The 18,238-nt window shown below is 47.5% G+C and overlaps 1 protein-coding gene across 1 annotated transcript in view; it reads right to left on the bottom strand.

Annotated features, from left to right (window-relative positions):
• LOC138581419 (cytochrome P450 2D17-like) overlaps positions 1-18,238 on the bottom strand; it is a 670,196-nt gene that overhangs the window by 16,763 nt on the left and 635,195 nt on the right. The window contains exon 7 of the mRNA XM_069652733.1: positions 3,296-3,483. Coding sequence (XP_069508834.1) covers positions 3,296-3,483 — 188 coding nt within the window. The remainder of the gene's footprint in view (positions 1-3,295; positions 3,484-18,238) is intronic.

Raw genomic sequence — 18,238 nt, 5'->3', positions numbered from 1 at the left:
AAAACTTGTGGCCGCTCTTAAACAGTAATGGCGCAAATGGCTGTCCCCTGCAGTTGAACCCAATATCTGAAAGTATGTGAACCACACATATTGCTAACCTATTTGGGCTAAATATGTCCCAATCAAGCTTACAACAGATGGTTTATGGAAACGTATGGAAAATCAGTTTTGACCTAGAATAAATCCTGCTCTCAATAAAGAAAGGGAATGGTTCACGTGCTCCAGGGCCAGATGGCCTGACTAATGACATATTAAAGGCCGCCCGGAATCATTGGCAGACTTTTGCTGTATTCTGTTCAAAAAGATCATGCTGATGGGTCAGGTCCCGGCCTCGTTGCAAAAATCAGTGATGGTACTGATATTCAAGAAGGGCAGTAGAACAGACCCGAAGAACTATCGACCTATTGCCCTTCTTGATGTCCTGGGTAATATCTTTGCTGCAGTGCTACTGAAGAGGCTAAATGAGTGGGCTTATGATTCTGGTGCCTTCGATCCCCGTCAAACCGGCTTTGTTAAGGGATTGGTTTGGAACCTAAACCTCCTACTCGTGAGCCTTTTGAAAATTAAAACGTTGAGGGGTGATTGCCAAATTTATCTTGCATGTATTGACATGGAACAGGCGTTCGATATTATCAGCAGAGAACTCCTGTAGGAAAAAATGGCACCTTTAGGGTTCCTGTGCCTGTTGCTAGCTATTAAAGATCTGTACACAGGAACATCTCTGCAAGACAGGCTCGATCAAGCAGTACACTTGACCAGCCACATTTTAACTTTCAAGGGGCTAAAGCAGGGCTGTTCTCTTGCTGCTGCCTTATTTAACATCTTACTTTCAGATTTGCACCATGTCATAGATCCAGCACCTTCTTGCTCTCCAAAGATAAATGGTTAGACGATAGGGTGGCTTCTGTATGCGGACAATGTTGTTATTTTGGACCAAACCCAGCTTGGCCACCAAAGGAAACTAGATACTTTGCAACTGTATGTAGAATGCAGTAGATTGTGAATTAATGCTAACAAGCCTGAAATTCTGATTTTGGAGAACAGAAAAGGCCAAAAGGCCAAGTCATCTATCTAGATACTAAATAAGCACAGAATCTGTCCAGTAGCGACTATGTGCTACGATAAGCGCAAGACCATTGGAAATTCTGTGGAAGGAATACCTGGAAAGCAAACTCAAACAGTTAACTGACCAAGGCATCCTGATAGAGAAGATATATGTAACGTTTTCACTCCAATCGGTGATACACTTCTAAAATCAGAAGGTGACACCAGCAATCACCTATGCTTTTGAAGCTTGCCTTGGCTTGCCATGGGAGACTTGGGAGCGCCTAGAGGGAACATTCTGGAGATGGATTCTGTGCCTGCCCAATGCTGTACCGATAGTAGTCATAAGACACGAGATTGGCCTCTTATCGTTACATGTAAGAGATGTATGGAAATCTTTGCTCCTTGATGGTAAGGTACAGACCCCAGACTGTGCCGAGCAATTTACGATACTATCAGCAAACAAGGGGACTATTCCTGATTGGTCCTTGAACATTTGGATGAAGAGCTGTAGTGTGATCTTGGTAAACCTGGGTTCATCAATCGATATCCTTATTCGAAATTCCACTTTAGTGAAAATGACTTTATGGGCCGACAACTGGCGAATCACTAAATTAAAAAAGAGCAAATTCAAAGGTGCACACATTATCCAGAACTCTTAACAGCACTACCCAACGTGACACCTAAATATTTGAAAAGATCTCCGAGCATCACACAAAGAGATTTATTTCTAAGATTCCACCTAAACATGCTTCACAATAAGTCGACTTCGTATAAATATGAAATGACAGAGTCAGATCAATGTAGATAATGTTACATCGAAGTGGAAACTTTAAAACATCTCACCTTATTCTGTCCCAAGCTAAGAACTTACAGGACATAGTCAAATGTTCCAAAAATGTTTGACTTGAGGCGGAAGCCTGGTAGGAGGCGCTATATGGTGGAGAAAACGTTTAGTTGACATATACCTTGGTGAAGTTTTTAGAAATGTTGTTGGGAAAAAAGACGAGAAATAACTTAAAATGTTTGGCATGTATAAGACAATTTTTGAGATTGTGCATGGCAAAGGTTTGCATTAACTAAATGCCTAATAAATAAGAATGAAAACGATGGGCAAAGTTCACCTTCCCACTAAACGGTATTGGATTAAGAGGCACAACGGAGCGGGAAAATGCATATTTACAACATCAATTGAGTCAGTCACATGTTTATTGAAATACTAAGAGTCCTTAACCTCGAGTTCTATTGTGAACTAGCTCACCACTGCCCAAGTTACTGATCCCGAGCAAAAGGCGAGGGCCTATAAAGAGAGTTAGGTAATTTAGCTCTCATTAGAGCCTGAGTGTAAGGGCTATAATTCTAATAGAGCTTGTGCAGGGCGACAATAGTGAACCCTTACCACTGGCTTACTTTGAAAGTGCTAATTCATGTCTCCTTTCCCAGTGCTCAGTATGTACACATCACTAAGGGAAGCTAGCAATGCAGCCTTTACAGGTCGCTAGAGCCTTCATTCCAAGCTTGTTGATTGGCTAAAGAACTGGAAGAAGAAAGGAGGAATATGGAATGCAGGATTCTATAGTGGTTATAGCCTGCATTCCATAAATTGCATTTCTGATGTATTAAAGAGAGGAAAACAGGCTTTAATCAAATTATTAACATTACAACTTATGAACCATAATTATTTACAAGCTTGATTGCCAAAGCGTGGCAGGCATATATGATACTATAGTGAGCAAGATTTGCTCGGGAGACAATACAATGTCTAGGCATCGGATGAGACTTCTAAACACATGACTTCACTAGTAAAAAAAGGAAACTTAAAAATAAACACTGTGAAACAATGAGCCGTACAAAGCACTGTTAATGAACCTACCACACCCAAGCTCCATCTGCCACAAGCGCTGACCAATCACCTGCCCCAACTCCACCACCATACCCTGACTGCACTTCTTTAGGTCATTCTGCCTTCCCGACCATTTGCCTTAAATCTGCCAATGACCCTAGAAACTGTATTTGTTTTGAACATTAGTTATTTTCCTCTTTTTGTTTTATTTGTCTCGGGATAAAACATGTATTTCATTCAAGAAAGTTCAGTTGCATTTGACTGGTGTATTAATTAATATTGGAATATGGAGGCTCAACGTATTTGACTAGATATCTAAAATATACTTCCTCATTCTCTGATGTTATGTTGCTGGTGTTGGGAGGAGGAGGGGTGTTAGAACACGTTATCGAGCTAGTATCTGGTTACCTTAGGGATGAAGTATCCCTGGATCTCCGTGTCCCGGCACGTCACGTGTGGAACTGCTAGAGGAGCAATATCTCCACAGCGTTGGGTCTCATGGATCACTGCATTGGTGAAGGGCATATTGACTTGATCCTGCATTGTGGGTTTCCTATCCCGTCCTATCACGCTGTCAATTTCTTCCTGGACCCGTCCTAAAAAACATAAATGCTTCATCTGTTACTTTGCCTTACATTTTTACATGGCTGTGGCAAACCTTTATAATAAGAAATTCATAAAACGTAAGTTAGTGAAGGGTGTACTCCTGGATCGTGCTACGACCCTCCACAAAGCATAGCATAGTTGCTCAAGTTGGCATGGATACTGCACAGCCACACACTACTTACTTGAAAGTAAATACCCTAGGCTGATCAGTAGTAGATTTATATCATAAAATATAGTAACCAATTATTCAAAACGAGCACCATTTCATTTGAGATATGAATCAATTTACTGACAACACAATTCATATTCTCCACTTGTTTGGACTGCATTATTTTGGGAGAAATTAATAAATGTCTCGATCACAGCAACCAACCCCTCCGATCCATGAAATGGGTTCCCCAAAGGGATTCTGATGTAATTATTTAAATATTGGAATAAATAACGACCACCCAACTCATTCACCTGTTCAGGGGTTGCCTTAGAACTCACAAGTAAAAAATTACAAAAGTAGTGTAGGCCAGGCAAGAAGTAACGCAGTTTTATTCAAGGCCCCAGACGCAGCTGGGACAGCAATATTCAAACAGAACGTGGAACAGAACTGCATAAAAAGGCGCTTTCAAAGAAACGCCCCTAAATCAAAAGCTTCTATAAGCATCTAAACTAATTAATATCTGTCACTTTGCAACATTAAAATGTCTCCCCACAAGAAGCTGTTTGGTGGAATCACACCATACCCCTATAGAAGGGCATACATTATTTTCTATGATTGGGTCCCGCAGACCTTACCACACCACCCCTGGTCCCCCGTTGTGACATCACAATCCAACTCCCGATTCCCACATCATAATGCCAATTCATTGAAACATTTGAGATGACCTACAGAACTTTATTCATCTGTCCCGGCCATCTCATCTACGTTCTCATGAGAAAGTTTTCCAATGTCAGAGCCTTGAACCAAGAACAAGTTACCATATAAATGTTGCACATTAAGAACTCTTCGATCATCTTCCCAGGCAGAGATGCATTCAGGGGCAATTTGAGACTGCCATGGGTCTTCTGAAACTATCAGTAAATCAGGCTTTGTAAATTAATATACTGAATTATAAAATGATTATGCATTAATTGCCTTTCGGTGGGACCCATGAGCTCTGATTTATGACCTCGAAAGTAGCAAACGTTGTTTGCTTCCTACCGTGCGGTCCTGGGATCGTGGGATTTGCAATGTGCTACCAGCCCTTGTGGCTTCTAACTAAATTAAAGAAGCAAGCACAAGTTTCTGAAAAGCATGCTTTGAGGCCTATTTGCCGCGCCTCAGCCTAATGCTAAACCTTGTATACTTACCAGTGACCCATCTTTACTACCTATGTTTCTTTTGCGTAAAACACTGTTATTTAGGGCATTTTCTAGCCTATTTCAAATTACTTTGTGGCTCAAGGAAGCCCCCTCCCCCTTCAGAGTGCCACTCTCGCAGCGGATAAGTTCACGCCTTTTTACTGCGCTGAACTTGCATTTTTACCACATTATTCCACCCTTTTATTGATCTATAAATAACTGACTCTTTTTCCCTCACCAGTTCCTTTTCTGCTACTCTATGTTTGTGAATCCATATCTTTTTTAATCATGTAATGCCACCCCCAGCTTCTTCTTCCCAACCATCCAAAGAGTCCCCCACCCATATACACCCCTGTCCATCTTTAAAACATGAGATCCAGAATTCCTGGTAGTTTTCTGAATCCTCAGGATGTGTTCTAACCCAACAATCAATATCATCCTCTTCATTTTCCCCAATTAGTTAATTAGTACCCTTTTAAACACTCAGAGGCAACATAAATTGTTCTCTTCGTTTGTTAGTATAAAGTCTCAAAATATATTTGCCAATGCAGAAGGTGACTAGTATGAGGACCAACGGGGACAGTCACTCGAAATACTCCAGAAAGCCGGTTGGGCACCCATGTGAAAATGCTGTTGAGCCAGTTACTTGACTGCACTGGCTTCACTTGTCATTTTCTTGTGGAGTGCCTGTATTTTCCTGATAGCTGCTTTCAATGTTCCATTCGAAGCCTCTCCATCGGGTGTTATGGTGCAGCAGCTGCTTTCAGACTTGCCACAGACTCCACCTTCTATAGCAGTTAGAAGGTCGAGAACATAACAATTGTGGAAGGCCACTAAACCTAGTGCCCCTAACTCTCCCTTTATTGTATTAGGCCTTTAGGTCTTTTGCTGTTGAATTGACCAATAGCAGCAACTCAAAATTTGTAAGTTGAAGCCACTTCGCGTTGGCTGCAGCCTGCACACCTAGAAGCAACAGGGATGTAAAGAATGTGACAGCCTTGGAAAACAACTAAAATTCATCAGGCATAGCAGACACATTTTCAGCACTCTTTTCTGACAGTAATTGTTCTCTCTTTTCTTCCTGCTTAGTGATTTCTGCTTCTCACTTTGCTGCATCACTCTCTCCTGCATTGCAAGTTCTGTGGTAGTGCTGTTTTGAGGCACCAAGAGGCCTAGGCTGTGCAGAGTGACGATTGCACAGAGCCCACTCCAATCAGGTGGAGGCTGGGCTTAGGTCTTCGATCCACATGCCCACCACACGTACATTATAGCTGCTGTCCCGTGCGTCAGGGCCACACTCATCACATTAGCACAGCCTGTATCCGTCCCCAGATGGCTAGACCCACGCGACTAGAAACAGAGGAAATTGTGTAAAGCTCTTTATGTCTGGTTGGTGTCTTTCATTTAACCAGGTCAATGCATGTACATATTTTCCCCAATTTGCCTTGCAACTGCCATTCAATTTGGCTGCCACGCTTTGTTCGTCTCCTACCAACCTTTCAGCACGACATTGCATTATTCCCCCCTCCCATTTGCCACCATAACACACCTCCCCTTTTAGTCTCATCAAAGTGTGACATTAGGGAATGCTGGGCCCTTGTTTATTTATGCACTGCCATTTTTTGTGTTCACTTATTTTTAGCTCCCCCGTTTGAGAACCTTCTGTTATATATTTCACTATCATATTATCGGCTTAGACATTTTCCCCTTCATCCACCCACTGGACTGTGACATTTGCTCCTTGGAATAAACCCACAGTTTTGCAGAGGGATAGGTGCATTAGGAATCCTGCTTCCTCATGAGACACAACCTAGGCAGGAAAAGCTTGGACGTCCCTATTACGTGTGGGATGAGTGAGCAAACGTAGCATGCGCTGTTCGCCCTTTCTCTTCCCACCCGTAACACTTTGTCATACCAGATGTTTCCAGATGATAAACTTTGCCCTTTTTCAGTGTCATGATGAAAACCCTCTTCATCCACTAAATTCCCTTTTGCCCTGTTCACATTTTCATGTAACTGTGTACCACTTTGTTTTTTCAAAGCTAAATGAAATAAAAATATTAATCCTACACTAATGCAAATTAATATTATCACACTCCAAAAAACTGAACATGTTTGCCATCTCCTCATAATGACATTTGGGCTCATTACGAGTCCGGTGGTACTACCTGCAGGTTGCCACCAGACCCGTAATGATTTACCAGCACCTGACTTGCCGGTAACACTGGGGGATTAAAACCCCGGCGGTCTGGAAAGTCAGGCACCGGTAAATTGTAAATCCCTATTCCCTAGAGTCCAATACGACTCTATAGGAATGGGGAAGACGGAAGCGCCTACGCCGTTAATAACGATGCTGGTGCTTCCGTGATGGTCTGTCTACCATGGCCGTTGGGCCCGGCAGGGTCTGACCTGTCGGGCATAGCATCTGCGGCAGGCAGACCTGTAATATGCCGGTCCGGAAACAACAGTGCCGGTTAGCTTACCGGAACCGTTCTTTCCGGACCGGCATAGTTGTAATGAGCCGCATTGTCTTTAAAAACATTCTCTCCTTCTTCCTTTTCTGGCTTTTTATAAAGTCTTATTGATGAAAAGAAGTGTAATGAAAGTTTGCAAATACTTACCATTATGCTACGCTCTATTCCTCTTCTCAATGAGATGCAGTGCTCTTGTATTTACGCATGCCGGTGATGTGAGCCCATCCTCGGCGCCCCTCAATCTTTACGGCTGTCAATGTTGTGTAGTGTGAGGACCGGTGAACTGCTCCTCTTTCCACTTCCTGATGTGTTTTTGTTTATGGATAGAGAAGTGCTGCTTGTGGAAATTGTCCTCCTGTGTCACTAGTTTGCTCTGATTGAGCACTCGCCCTTGTCTGCAGGGATATATACTGCAGGGATATACACTTAAGCGATTTTGTAAATTCTGTGAGATACATATGAAACTCTCTCCCCAGAATGCTAGAAGAGGGCTGAGCATCAGAGATTGTACGTGACAGATGTATAGGCACATGCATTCTCTGACCTGTAACAATCTCATGTGGAGTGAGATGATGATCTCCTCCAGGCGAATTGCGCAAAGCGAAAAGTGGAAGAGGTAAGCAGTGCCACCAGGATTTTCCCATCGTTTGCGTGAGCTTAGCTAAGTACATTTTTAACAGGCCTTTCACCTTTTCAACCAAACCATTGACTTTTGGGTGATAAACTATGCACAATTTGTGCCTTAAACCCCAGGAGGGCTGTAATTTCTTTAATCAAGTTATTTGCAAAGTGCTGACCATCTGGGATTCCCCACCTTGGAAACACCTTCCTCACCAAGAATTTCGCCGCTGAATGGGCGTTATGGGGACAGGGACCAGCCTCAAGTCAACGTGAAAATGGGCACACCACAACAAGCATATATCTGTAAGAGGTAAATTTCTCTTGCATATCGATCTAGTCTATATTCAAGTGCTGGAAGGGCCCTCTGGTCGCGGCAACGTTCCCCGTACAACTCTTAAAGTGTGACCTGATAGGAATTTTTGGCAAATCATAAAGTTGTTTACAAATTCAGAAAATGTTTTGTATAAGTTGGCACGAACCAGTCTTCACTTATCCCTGTAGCCACATGCTCTTTTGATACATGGGTGGGGTAGTGGAGCTGTTCTAGTGCTACTTGCAATACCTTTCTTGGTATTACGACCTTGCCTGTGCTATTATGCCGCCAAATTAAATCTGTTGGCGACAAGGAACATCCTCTTTTCTTCCACAATTCATTTTCATCATCTGAGGCTTCTCTCTGTAGTTCTATTATTTGTACTATTGGAGTTGCATTAAAATATTCTGGGAATGTATCTTTTTCCTTTTATCAATGCCATAAGAGGAATTTTTTCTCCTTCACCAGGGGACAGCATATGTGCCCTTTCTGGCAAATATGTTGCTGCTTTGTCTGCTTTTTCGTTACCTAATGAAATGAAATCTTGCTCTTTTGTGTGGGCCTTACACTTTATTAAAGCCAATTCTACTGGGAGTGGTAACACTTATAATAACTTAATAATGCTGTACTGGTGTGCCATCACTTCTTTTGAACCCTCTCCATTCCCATCTTGCCAGTCCTGAATGCAGAGTGGGTGTTACATATGCATAGTCGGAAAATATGTTAACCGCTTGACCCTCTGACATATTTAGTGCCTCAATTAATGCCACTAATTCTGCTGCTTGTGCAGAGTAGTGTGCTGGCAATCGTGTCTGTGAGTACACTATCAACACCTCTTCCTTGTGTATTCTGTGTTTGTGTCCCACTACTACTGAACCAGAATGCCTTTATCCCGTACTTTGGTTGAAACCTGAGCTTCCATCAATACAAATCATGCCCCCGCTTCAATCACTTCCTCTTTTACCAGGGGGTTACCTTCATTCCTGTCTATGCATGCCACATAAATGTGTATGTGATCTCCCTCCTCAATCTTTTCTGCAATTAATTCTGCTGGGTTTATCGTTCTGCACCTCACCACTTCTATTGCAGGGTTTGTCAGTATTACTTCATACTCTAAAGATCTCTGAGTTGTCAAAGTTGATTGCGTACTTTATAGTATTGCGAACAGTGCATGTACGTAGACAATTAGAGGGCAACCCATTGTAATTATGAAAGCTTTCCCAATTGCAGATGCAGCAGCAGCAAGTGCTTGCTCACATGGGAAGTGTCCCTGCATTACAGGATCTAGAGATACACTGTAATAAGCTAGCGGTTTATGTCCCTGTCCCTTCTTTTGTATCAATACAGCTGTCTGAATGGGAAAACAAGTGAAACTTCTCTTTGTAATTTGGTGTAGCCAATACTGGTGCATGTGCTAACTCGTGTTTGAGTTTGTCAACATTTTCACCCATTTCAGCTGTCCGTTTTATGCTGTTTTTTTCTGAGCTTCTTTAAGTGCTTGCAGTAATGGCCTGGTGTAAGTGAAGTAATCAAAAACTCATGCCCAGCAACAGTTGCACAACCCTAGAAACTGTTGCATTTCTTTCACTGTCTTTGGTCTGGGAGGTTTATCTATTGCTTCAACTCTCTCAGGTATTATTTTTCTCCCATCTGCTGACACAATTTGACCCAAGTAAATTACCTCTTTTTGACAATACTGCAATTTGTCCTTGTTCACTTTGTATCCTTTGTCAGCTAGCAATGTCAGTAGTGTCACTGAGTCCTCTTCTGTTGTGCTACACACTAGAAGGTCATCCATGTATTGTATAACTGTACCTGCAACTTGTAAATTTCTGAAATCCATTTGTATTACCCTGTTGAATATGCTGGGTTCCTCATAGTACCCTTGAGGCATTCTAGTATGTTCAAATCTGGTCCCACTATACGCAAACATGGCAAGATACCTGGGGACTGGGTGCAGGGCAATGGAGAAAAAGGCATTTTTCAAATATACAACTGTTAAGTAGTGTAGCTCTGCTGGAATGCTGCAAAAAATTGTTGCAGGGTTGGGAACTAATGGGTATTCTGCCTCGATAATGTTAAGAGGGCGTAAATCCTGTATGAAATGCCACGCACCTCCCTTTGATTTTTTGATTGGATAGATAGCTGTATTGCAAGGTGATGTGGGTTCTTGAAATATACCCTTGGAAGAGGAGGTATTGATTTACTCATGGTAACAAAGCTCCTTCTTTTAGTTTAATGTACACTGCCCCAGCCCCTTTTAGTATGCCCACATCATGGGGTCCTTTTGTCCATAGAACCTTTGGTATCTTCACCAGATCCTTGTGTAAGTACTTTATTTCTTTCTTCACCAATTGTGTCATCTGAGAGACAATGCTCTTTCTTTTATGTGCACTGGACATGGTATGCTCAGTTCGAACACTACCTCTCCCTCCTCATCGTCTCTTGTAGCAAACAACTCTGTGGGAGTAATTCATAGATTTCAGCATAGAGGAAGCGCATGCGAGCAGTGTAGAGAGGGATCGTGCGCCAGCGTGCACCAGCCGTGTGTGCTAAACAGCATTCTGGCGCACCGCGTATTCATGGAATTGCCAAGCCATTGGGAGCGCTGGTGCAGCGAACATCCTGCAGCACCAGTTACGCCCCCAAGAACGCCCCTTGCGCAAGGAAAAGCCATTGAAATCCCCAATGCAGTGCAAAGGGTTGTGCTAACCATGTACCAGTTTACAGGGCCGCTGCACTGTAATCGCATGAAAATAGTACACGTACCCTGCTCACGGCAGTCAAAACGTGTGAAAATGTATTCGCGCACCCCTCGAAATACGTGTACCCCGATCGCGCCAGGTAAATTGCGTTGAAAAATGTACCCTCTGTGATGTGGGCTGCCTGTGGGGCATGGCCAGGGTGGATGGCTTGCCTGAGGGGCATGTGGAGGGTCAGTGGATGGGGTGCCTGCGTGTATTCCGGGGGTACGTGGGGAGTTTCACACGTGATAGGCCTTGGGCGAGCGGGGTACGTGTATTTCGGGGGTACGCGGGAAGTTTCACACGCGATAGGCCTTGGCCGAGCGGGGAACGTGTATTACGGGGGTACGCGGGGAGTTTCTCATGCGATAGGCCTTGGGTGAGTGGGGTATGTGTATTTGGGGGGTACGTGTGGAGTTTCACACGCGATAGGCCTTGGGCGATCGGGGTACGTGTATTTCGGGGGTGCGCGGGAAGTATCACATGCGATAGGCCTTGGGTGAGCGGGAAACGTGTATTTCGGGGGTGCGCAGGAAGTATCACACGCGATAGGCCTTGGGCGAGCGGGGTACGTGTATTTCGGGGGTTCACGGGAAGTTTCACATGCGATAGGCCTTGGCCGAGCGGGGAACATGTATTACGGGGGTACGCGGGGAGTTTCACACGCGATAGGCCTTGGGCGAGCGGGGTACGTGTATTTCGGGGGTGCGCAGGAAGTATTACACGCGATAGGCCTTGGGCAAGTGGGGAACGTGTATTTCAGGGGTGCGCAGGAAGTATCACACGCGATAGGCCTTGGGCGAGCGGGGAACGTGTATTACGGTGGTGCGCAGGAAGTTTCACACGCGATAGTCCTGGTGAGAGCGGGGTACGTGTATTTTGGGGGTGGGCGGGAAGTATCACACACGATAGGTCTTGGGCGAGCGGGGAACATGTATTACGGGGGTGCGTGGGAAGTTTCACACGCGATAGTCCTGGCGAGAGCCCGGTACGTGTATTTCAGGGGTGCGCGGGAAGTGCTACATGCAATTTGGCATTGTGGCCCCTCCCGGGTGTGCTCTTTCCCCCCTTCCCATGCCCTCCAGGCAGGCCACACCACAGGGGACTACCCTAGACCCCTGACCATGCCCTGTAGGCAGCCCACACCACAGGGGACTACCCAACACCCCTGACCATGCCCTATAGGCAGCCCACACCACAGGGGACTACCCAACACCCTTAACCATGCCCTGTAGGCAGCCCACATGGCACCATGCAATTGTGAGCCCCGACTCATGTCCCCCACCCACCATTGACGGGCACCTGCCAGCAGGCCCCGACTCATGTCCCCCACCCACTCACTGTTGACGGGCACCTGCCAGCAGGCCCCGACTCATGTCCACCACCCACCATTGACGGGCACCTGCCAGCAGGTCCCGACCCATGTCCACCCTTCCACCCACAATTGACGGGCACCTGCCAGCAGGCCCCGACTCATGTCCCCCCACCCGACACATCATCACACTCCAGACCCATGGCCCTTATGTCCAGCCAAATCACACCTCACCCCAGTCCAAACACCCCACATTGAATTCCCAATGGCATGATAGAAAATAAATAACAAGCATGCCCATGAATACATGTCCCTCAGACCCACACAATGGCGACACATGACTGTGAAAAACCACATTGTGACATGCACAAAACAAATGAGAGAAGACCACAGTAAAGTTAAGTAAAGTATAATAAAAAAAGTGTATTGAAGAATTAACGGAGTGAATAAAACAAAACCACACAATAATGAAAAGAAAGATTCCAAGTCCGGAAGTCCAAAAATGTTCAAAAGAAATAAATGCTGCAACCAATAAAATCCAAAGTAACATGGTTTCAATGGGTCCGTCCATTAAAAAAAAATCAGAGTTAAAAAAAAAGCAAAGTATTCCACCATGGGTCCAAGAAAATGAAATCCAGATCGAAAACTATTTACAAAAGAACATCCAAGGGTCCATGAGCCCAACAATCCATAGGAAACCTAACCTAAATCCTACCTAAAAAATAACTATATATAAAAAGGCGGGGCATAGTCCATGCGCCCCAAAGGAAAAAAAATATAAAGGAAACTTACACCTACAGAACTATTTACAAAGGCGGCAGGCAAGTCCAACGGCTCAGTTGTTGATGTTCCGGGCCAGGGCATCATTGAACTCCTCTTCAACGTCCCGGAGGCGGGCCTCTTCCCTTGCCCCGAGGTCTTGCAGGGATGCAGCCATTGCCTCCTCCAACTCCCTGCGTGTTGCCTCGAGGGACTCAGCCCGCCTCAACACCCTGCGCATGGAGTTCTCCGCCCTGACTATAGTGAGCCGAGCCTCTTCCGCCCGCTGCTGCTCTACATCTATTTGCTGACCCAACCGCTGCCACATGGAAGACACTCCCAATCCAGTGTTCTCCTGCCCTCCGGCGATGCCTGCCCCTCTGATGTTGATGGCCCCGAGCCATCATCGCTCCCACCTTGAGCCTGCTGCTGCCGTGCATGTGCCCTGTCTGTTGATGCCTGCACGTCCTCCTCCTGCTGGGGTCCAGTTGTTGGGGTGGCCACCCCTGCTGGACCTCCGACTCCCGACTGTGGCAGGGATGTGTCCTCCACCAGCCTGGCCGCTGGGTCAGAGGCAGCTCCACAGGGTGCCCAGGTGATACTTGGGTAGGAAGATGGCACGAAGGACGACTGGCGCATAGGGGGTTCAGTTGAGCAGGGGGTCGGTAGAAAGTCCAGCACACGGAGGAACCCAGCACTGGTGACCCGTCCTAGTAGGTCAACGCGGTCAATGAGGCGTCCGAAATAACGTGCAGCGTCTTCACAGAACCCTGCACGTCATCCCGGATGCCACGTTGACGCAACGCCACCCCAACCAGGCCAGGCTCAACACGGTCCCGGATTACCACGTCCGCAAGGAGAGGAAGGCCAGTTGTTGTTATCGCATCCCCTCGCTGAAAATGGGTCTGGACGAAGGCATCCCTGCTGGTGCGGGATGATGCAGTCAAAAGATCGGGGACAGGATTACACAGGCACCTGCGTGCCCCTGGACTGCATCACTAGCACCAGTGGAATCCCCCCTCCAGACCCCGTGTGTGTGGCCCTTCCACATCCTCCTCCTCAACCAAACCCCCCACCAACCTGGATGACTCTGTGCCATCTTCCTCCATCGGCCCCTGTGGGGTCTCAGTTGCCCCTTCTGCTGCCGAGGAGTACACCTCCGACCTCCTCTGCTTGGACCTACCCTCGGCAGCTGTGGACACAGCACCAAACTCCTCACTCCTCGACGAGATGACAACATGGGGGGGAGCTGGGCCTTGCGTCTCCGGCTGGCGGTGGGATCCCTGCCGCTGTGCTCCACAGCACCATCTCCGCCCTCTTCATCAGTTGACGCTGCAGACAGGGAGAGACAGAACACAGGCATCAGGGCACTGTACAATGGTCTGATACACACATGGTCTGCCTCTGAAGGATCTGGAGGTGGAGCGCTGGGTGTATGCGTTCCAGGACCCTCATCTGGATGTTGGTAAGGCAGACCCAGCACCCCTCTGCATGCGATGCCTTCAAGAGGCGCCGGGCCTTGCTGAGGGTCCTGGACCTGAAGTCCTTCCAGTGCTTCCAGACATGTTGCATGTCACGGGCTGCCACCCCCTCCACGTTGATGGCAGCCATGATGTCCTTCCAGATCCTCTTCCGTCCTTCATTGTCGGCGCGTGAACTTCCAAAGAGGGCATCATAATGCCCCGGGACTTGCTCCACCAGGATGCCAACTTCATTGGCAGTGAAGCTGGCAGCCCTCTGCCTCTCTGCTAGGGGGTTGCCACTGGTGCCAGATGGTGTTGTTTCGGACATGGCAGTCCCCGAGGCAGGTGTGGGTGGGCAACTGAGTCCTGGGGCTGGGCTGTGGAGCGATGGAATACCAGTCGGGAGTCTTCTGTTCCAGCAGGGGTGGTCACAGCAACTGGACCCTTCAGATGGCTGACGTGAAGGCACCAAATAGCAGGGCACGTGGCCAGCAGTCAGGCAGCAGCAGATGGCAGGTGGGAGCGTGCTCGGGGCTCTGGGGGGGCAGGAAAATGGCCTTCTGGGCAGGAGCGTGGTCTTCTGTGTGTTGTCGCGTGGCCAGCTTGATACAGAGTGATTTGGCACGTGAAAAAACTGCACGTCAGCGTGTAATTCGAGGAAAGGCCCTTAGCGCGTAAGCGCGTCTGTGACGTAATGCGTGTGGGCGTTTCCCTCCACAAGGGTGCATGTTGATTGTACACGTGCAAAAATTGCATGTCCGGGTGTCACTGCATGTAATTGGAGGAAAGGCCCTTAGCGCGTACGCACATAAGTGACGTTGCACGTGTGGGCTGCATTAAAAGGTACGCGTAGGATGCCATTTTCTTGTACGTGCTTTTTATGGAGAGCGATTCTTGTACTTCTTGTCGGTTCACACGTGATTACTTCACAACGGTTCCAGTTTGTACTCCATGTAAACTAAGAAAGTGTTCAATTGTTCTTTTGGCGGGGGTGTTGCCAACGCGCACACGTGTGTCTTTTTCACGTTCTTTTTCCAGGCAGACGGTGAGTCGCGCACGTATTTTTCAACTGTGGCTGCCCCCGTGTGTCGGGTTCCCATTCAGAGGTCATTATAGCCTGCGTGTACCACGTGTACGCTCATATTTGTGTTTCTGGGTGCCACAGCGTAGTGTCGGTTCTTTATTACATGCACGTGGGCTACCAGGGGTCGCGTGCATGTTAAATTTTGTTTTTGGGGTGCCTGAGCGTTGCGTGACCCGTCATCTTCCCCCAGGGGTCACAGACAGCCTTGCTAGAGCACTAGGGTACGTATTCCATCTAGTACCCTGCCCCTTACACCCCAATTGCCCAGGACAATTGTTTACTGCACCTCCCATTTGCACAAGAACATTAGGCTGACCTACAAGAGGTGTGCGCGGTAGGGGACGTGGCCAGGATGTGCAGGGTGGCCCAAGAGGCCAGTGTGTGGAGGACCAATCAGGGACACCTATGCCCCCCCACCCAATGGGTCGGGGAGATGCAGCTGACACCATCCCAGTTCAGGCCTTCCTAACCCGGCCCATATTGTCGACCGAACTGGCACAGGATGACTCCCAGGCCGACTTCCGTGCCACCAAGTCAAAGCCATGTGTTGCGGTGAAAGTTGCTGTCACCAGGCCACGTGGATCTGAGGCAGCAATGTCATCTGCTGCCCCAAGTTGCCAGGGTGAGGAGGCTGCAGGGGCAGCTCAATCTCAATCCAGCCAGAACAGTGTTGGTCCAAGTCCATCACACCGAGGTTGGTCCTGCCAACATCACCCAGCAGCCAATGCCTGCAGTGAGACCTTTGGTCATTGTGCCTTTGGCTACTTCCAGTGCCCAGTCCACCTGCGCTTCAGCCCCTACCAACCAGAGCGGCGTAAGCCACCAGGGTCCGCACCACCTCTCGAGAGGAAGAAGGGTGCTCTTGCAGTACAGGCTGGGACCCCAGTCACGGCTCCCCCCTCCGGCACGTCAAGGAAGCGTAGTTTCAATGATGTGGAACTAGACGCACTTGTGGGCTACGTGTGGGCCCATGGCCGCGAAATGCTGGTGACTGCAGGGTGCAAGACTACGACTGCTCAACGTAGGGCCCACTGGCAGTGCATTGCGGACCAGATTAGTTCCCTTGGATTTGTGAGGCGCACAGCTGATCATTGCTCTAAGCGGTGGAATGACCTCAAACGCAGAGCAAAGAACAAGCTGGCTTCCAATCATGCCTCTACTCTAGTGACTGGCAGTGGGTCTCCACCAGAGGAGGAAGCACTCACAGAACACGAGTCTATCGCTGGAGGCTTCATCACAGAGGATCAGATCCAAGGCGTGGGAGACCTAATCCATGTGTATGTTGTTTGGGTGATGTGTTCTGATTGAGTGCCAGGTGAGGCTGTGTAGTCATGACTGGTATGGGTCACCCATGTGGTCCCTCCAAACCATTCCACGGCCTTGGGTTTGGGTATGACAGTATCCCTTCTGTCCGCAGTTAACAATTTCCACCTGATTACTGCACTTGCCCTTCAACTGCCATCATGCCACAACATTGTTCATCCTGTTTTCCTGTTCAATCTGCCTGTATACCACACATTTTTGTGCCATTCTGCCCCAATTGTAACATACTTCAGACATGGATTATACCCCACAATGCCCCACATTTCTTTACTTATTATGGAAATGATTTCATCAATCAGGCTGATTGAGTAATGTGCACCTACACATGGCCTGCACACATTCACTTCGGGGCCCTGTTTGAATGTTCAACATGACAATTGTCTTCTGTCATGTTCAAGTCACCAAACATTGATGTATCCATGTGCCTGCCATCACTGCATTAGTGAACACTGGCTTTGTTGCAGAAAGTGGCACATGCGTGTTTTGTCACACTCTTTTGCATGTACTATTTCATGATGTCCACCTCACATGGATGGGTGACAGTACTGATTTGCTACCATCTGGGTGTCCTTGTCAAATCTGCCATGGCCATGGCTATGCTACATGCCATCTGTGTGCTGGCATGTGTCATGTATGTGGATTGTCTATGCCACTCACAGGCTAATGTGTGATGCCGGTGCTATGCAGCATGCAGCACGTGTTGCTTTCCCATCTTGGAGTCCTCAGTGGCTGCTTTTAGGCTCCCCTTCCACTTCATTGACAGTGCATGAATGCCACAGCTATTGTCATGTGTGACACATGTCATTTATGTATTCGATGTGTACCTCGTGATGCCCATGTGTGTGGGCTATACGGCTCATGCCTGTCTTCATTACTTTTCTTTTATGTTTTTGCAGGTGATGAGGCACTAGATGCTGTTGAGGAGGAGAAGATGGCGCAGAGGCAGGAGTACTCATAGACACAACCAGGCACCAGTGGAGGATGTGGGGTGGTGGTGGGTGAAAATCCATTACTCCTACAGACCATCCTATCCACGGGTGTCACTGGGTACACCTCTGCAGACCTCTACAGCTCAGGTGCTGAATCTGACGTTGAGACAAACGTCCCGTCGCAGGTGAGTGTTTCTGGCAGGGATGCTGTTCTGTCCAATCCACCTGCACTAGGGGTAGAACCCGCTATGGGCCATTCAGTGTTGGAAATTCCGCCTGGGGCGGTTACGGATGCAGGGTCACACTCCACTATATTTGCTCCTGTTCCTGGGCCAGAAGATCAAAGGAGGAATGCAGTCCTGCAGCCTCAGGCAGTGCCAGCACAGCAAGG

Source organism: Ambystoma mexicanum, chromosome 3p, assembly GCF_040938575.1.
Source record: "Ambystoma mexicanum isolate Mex_15411 chromosome 3p, UKY_AmexF1_1, whole genome shotgun sequence".
Lineage (NCBI taxonomy): Eukaryota > Metazoa > Chordata > Amphibia > Caudata > Ambystomatidae > Ambystoma > Ambystoma mexicanum.
Note: the sequence above shows the minus strand (reverse complement) of the source record. Positions and strands in the feature narration are given on the sequence as shown.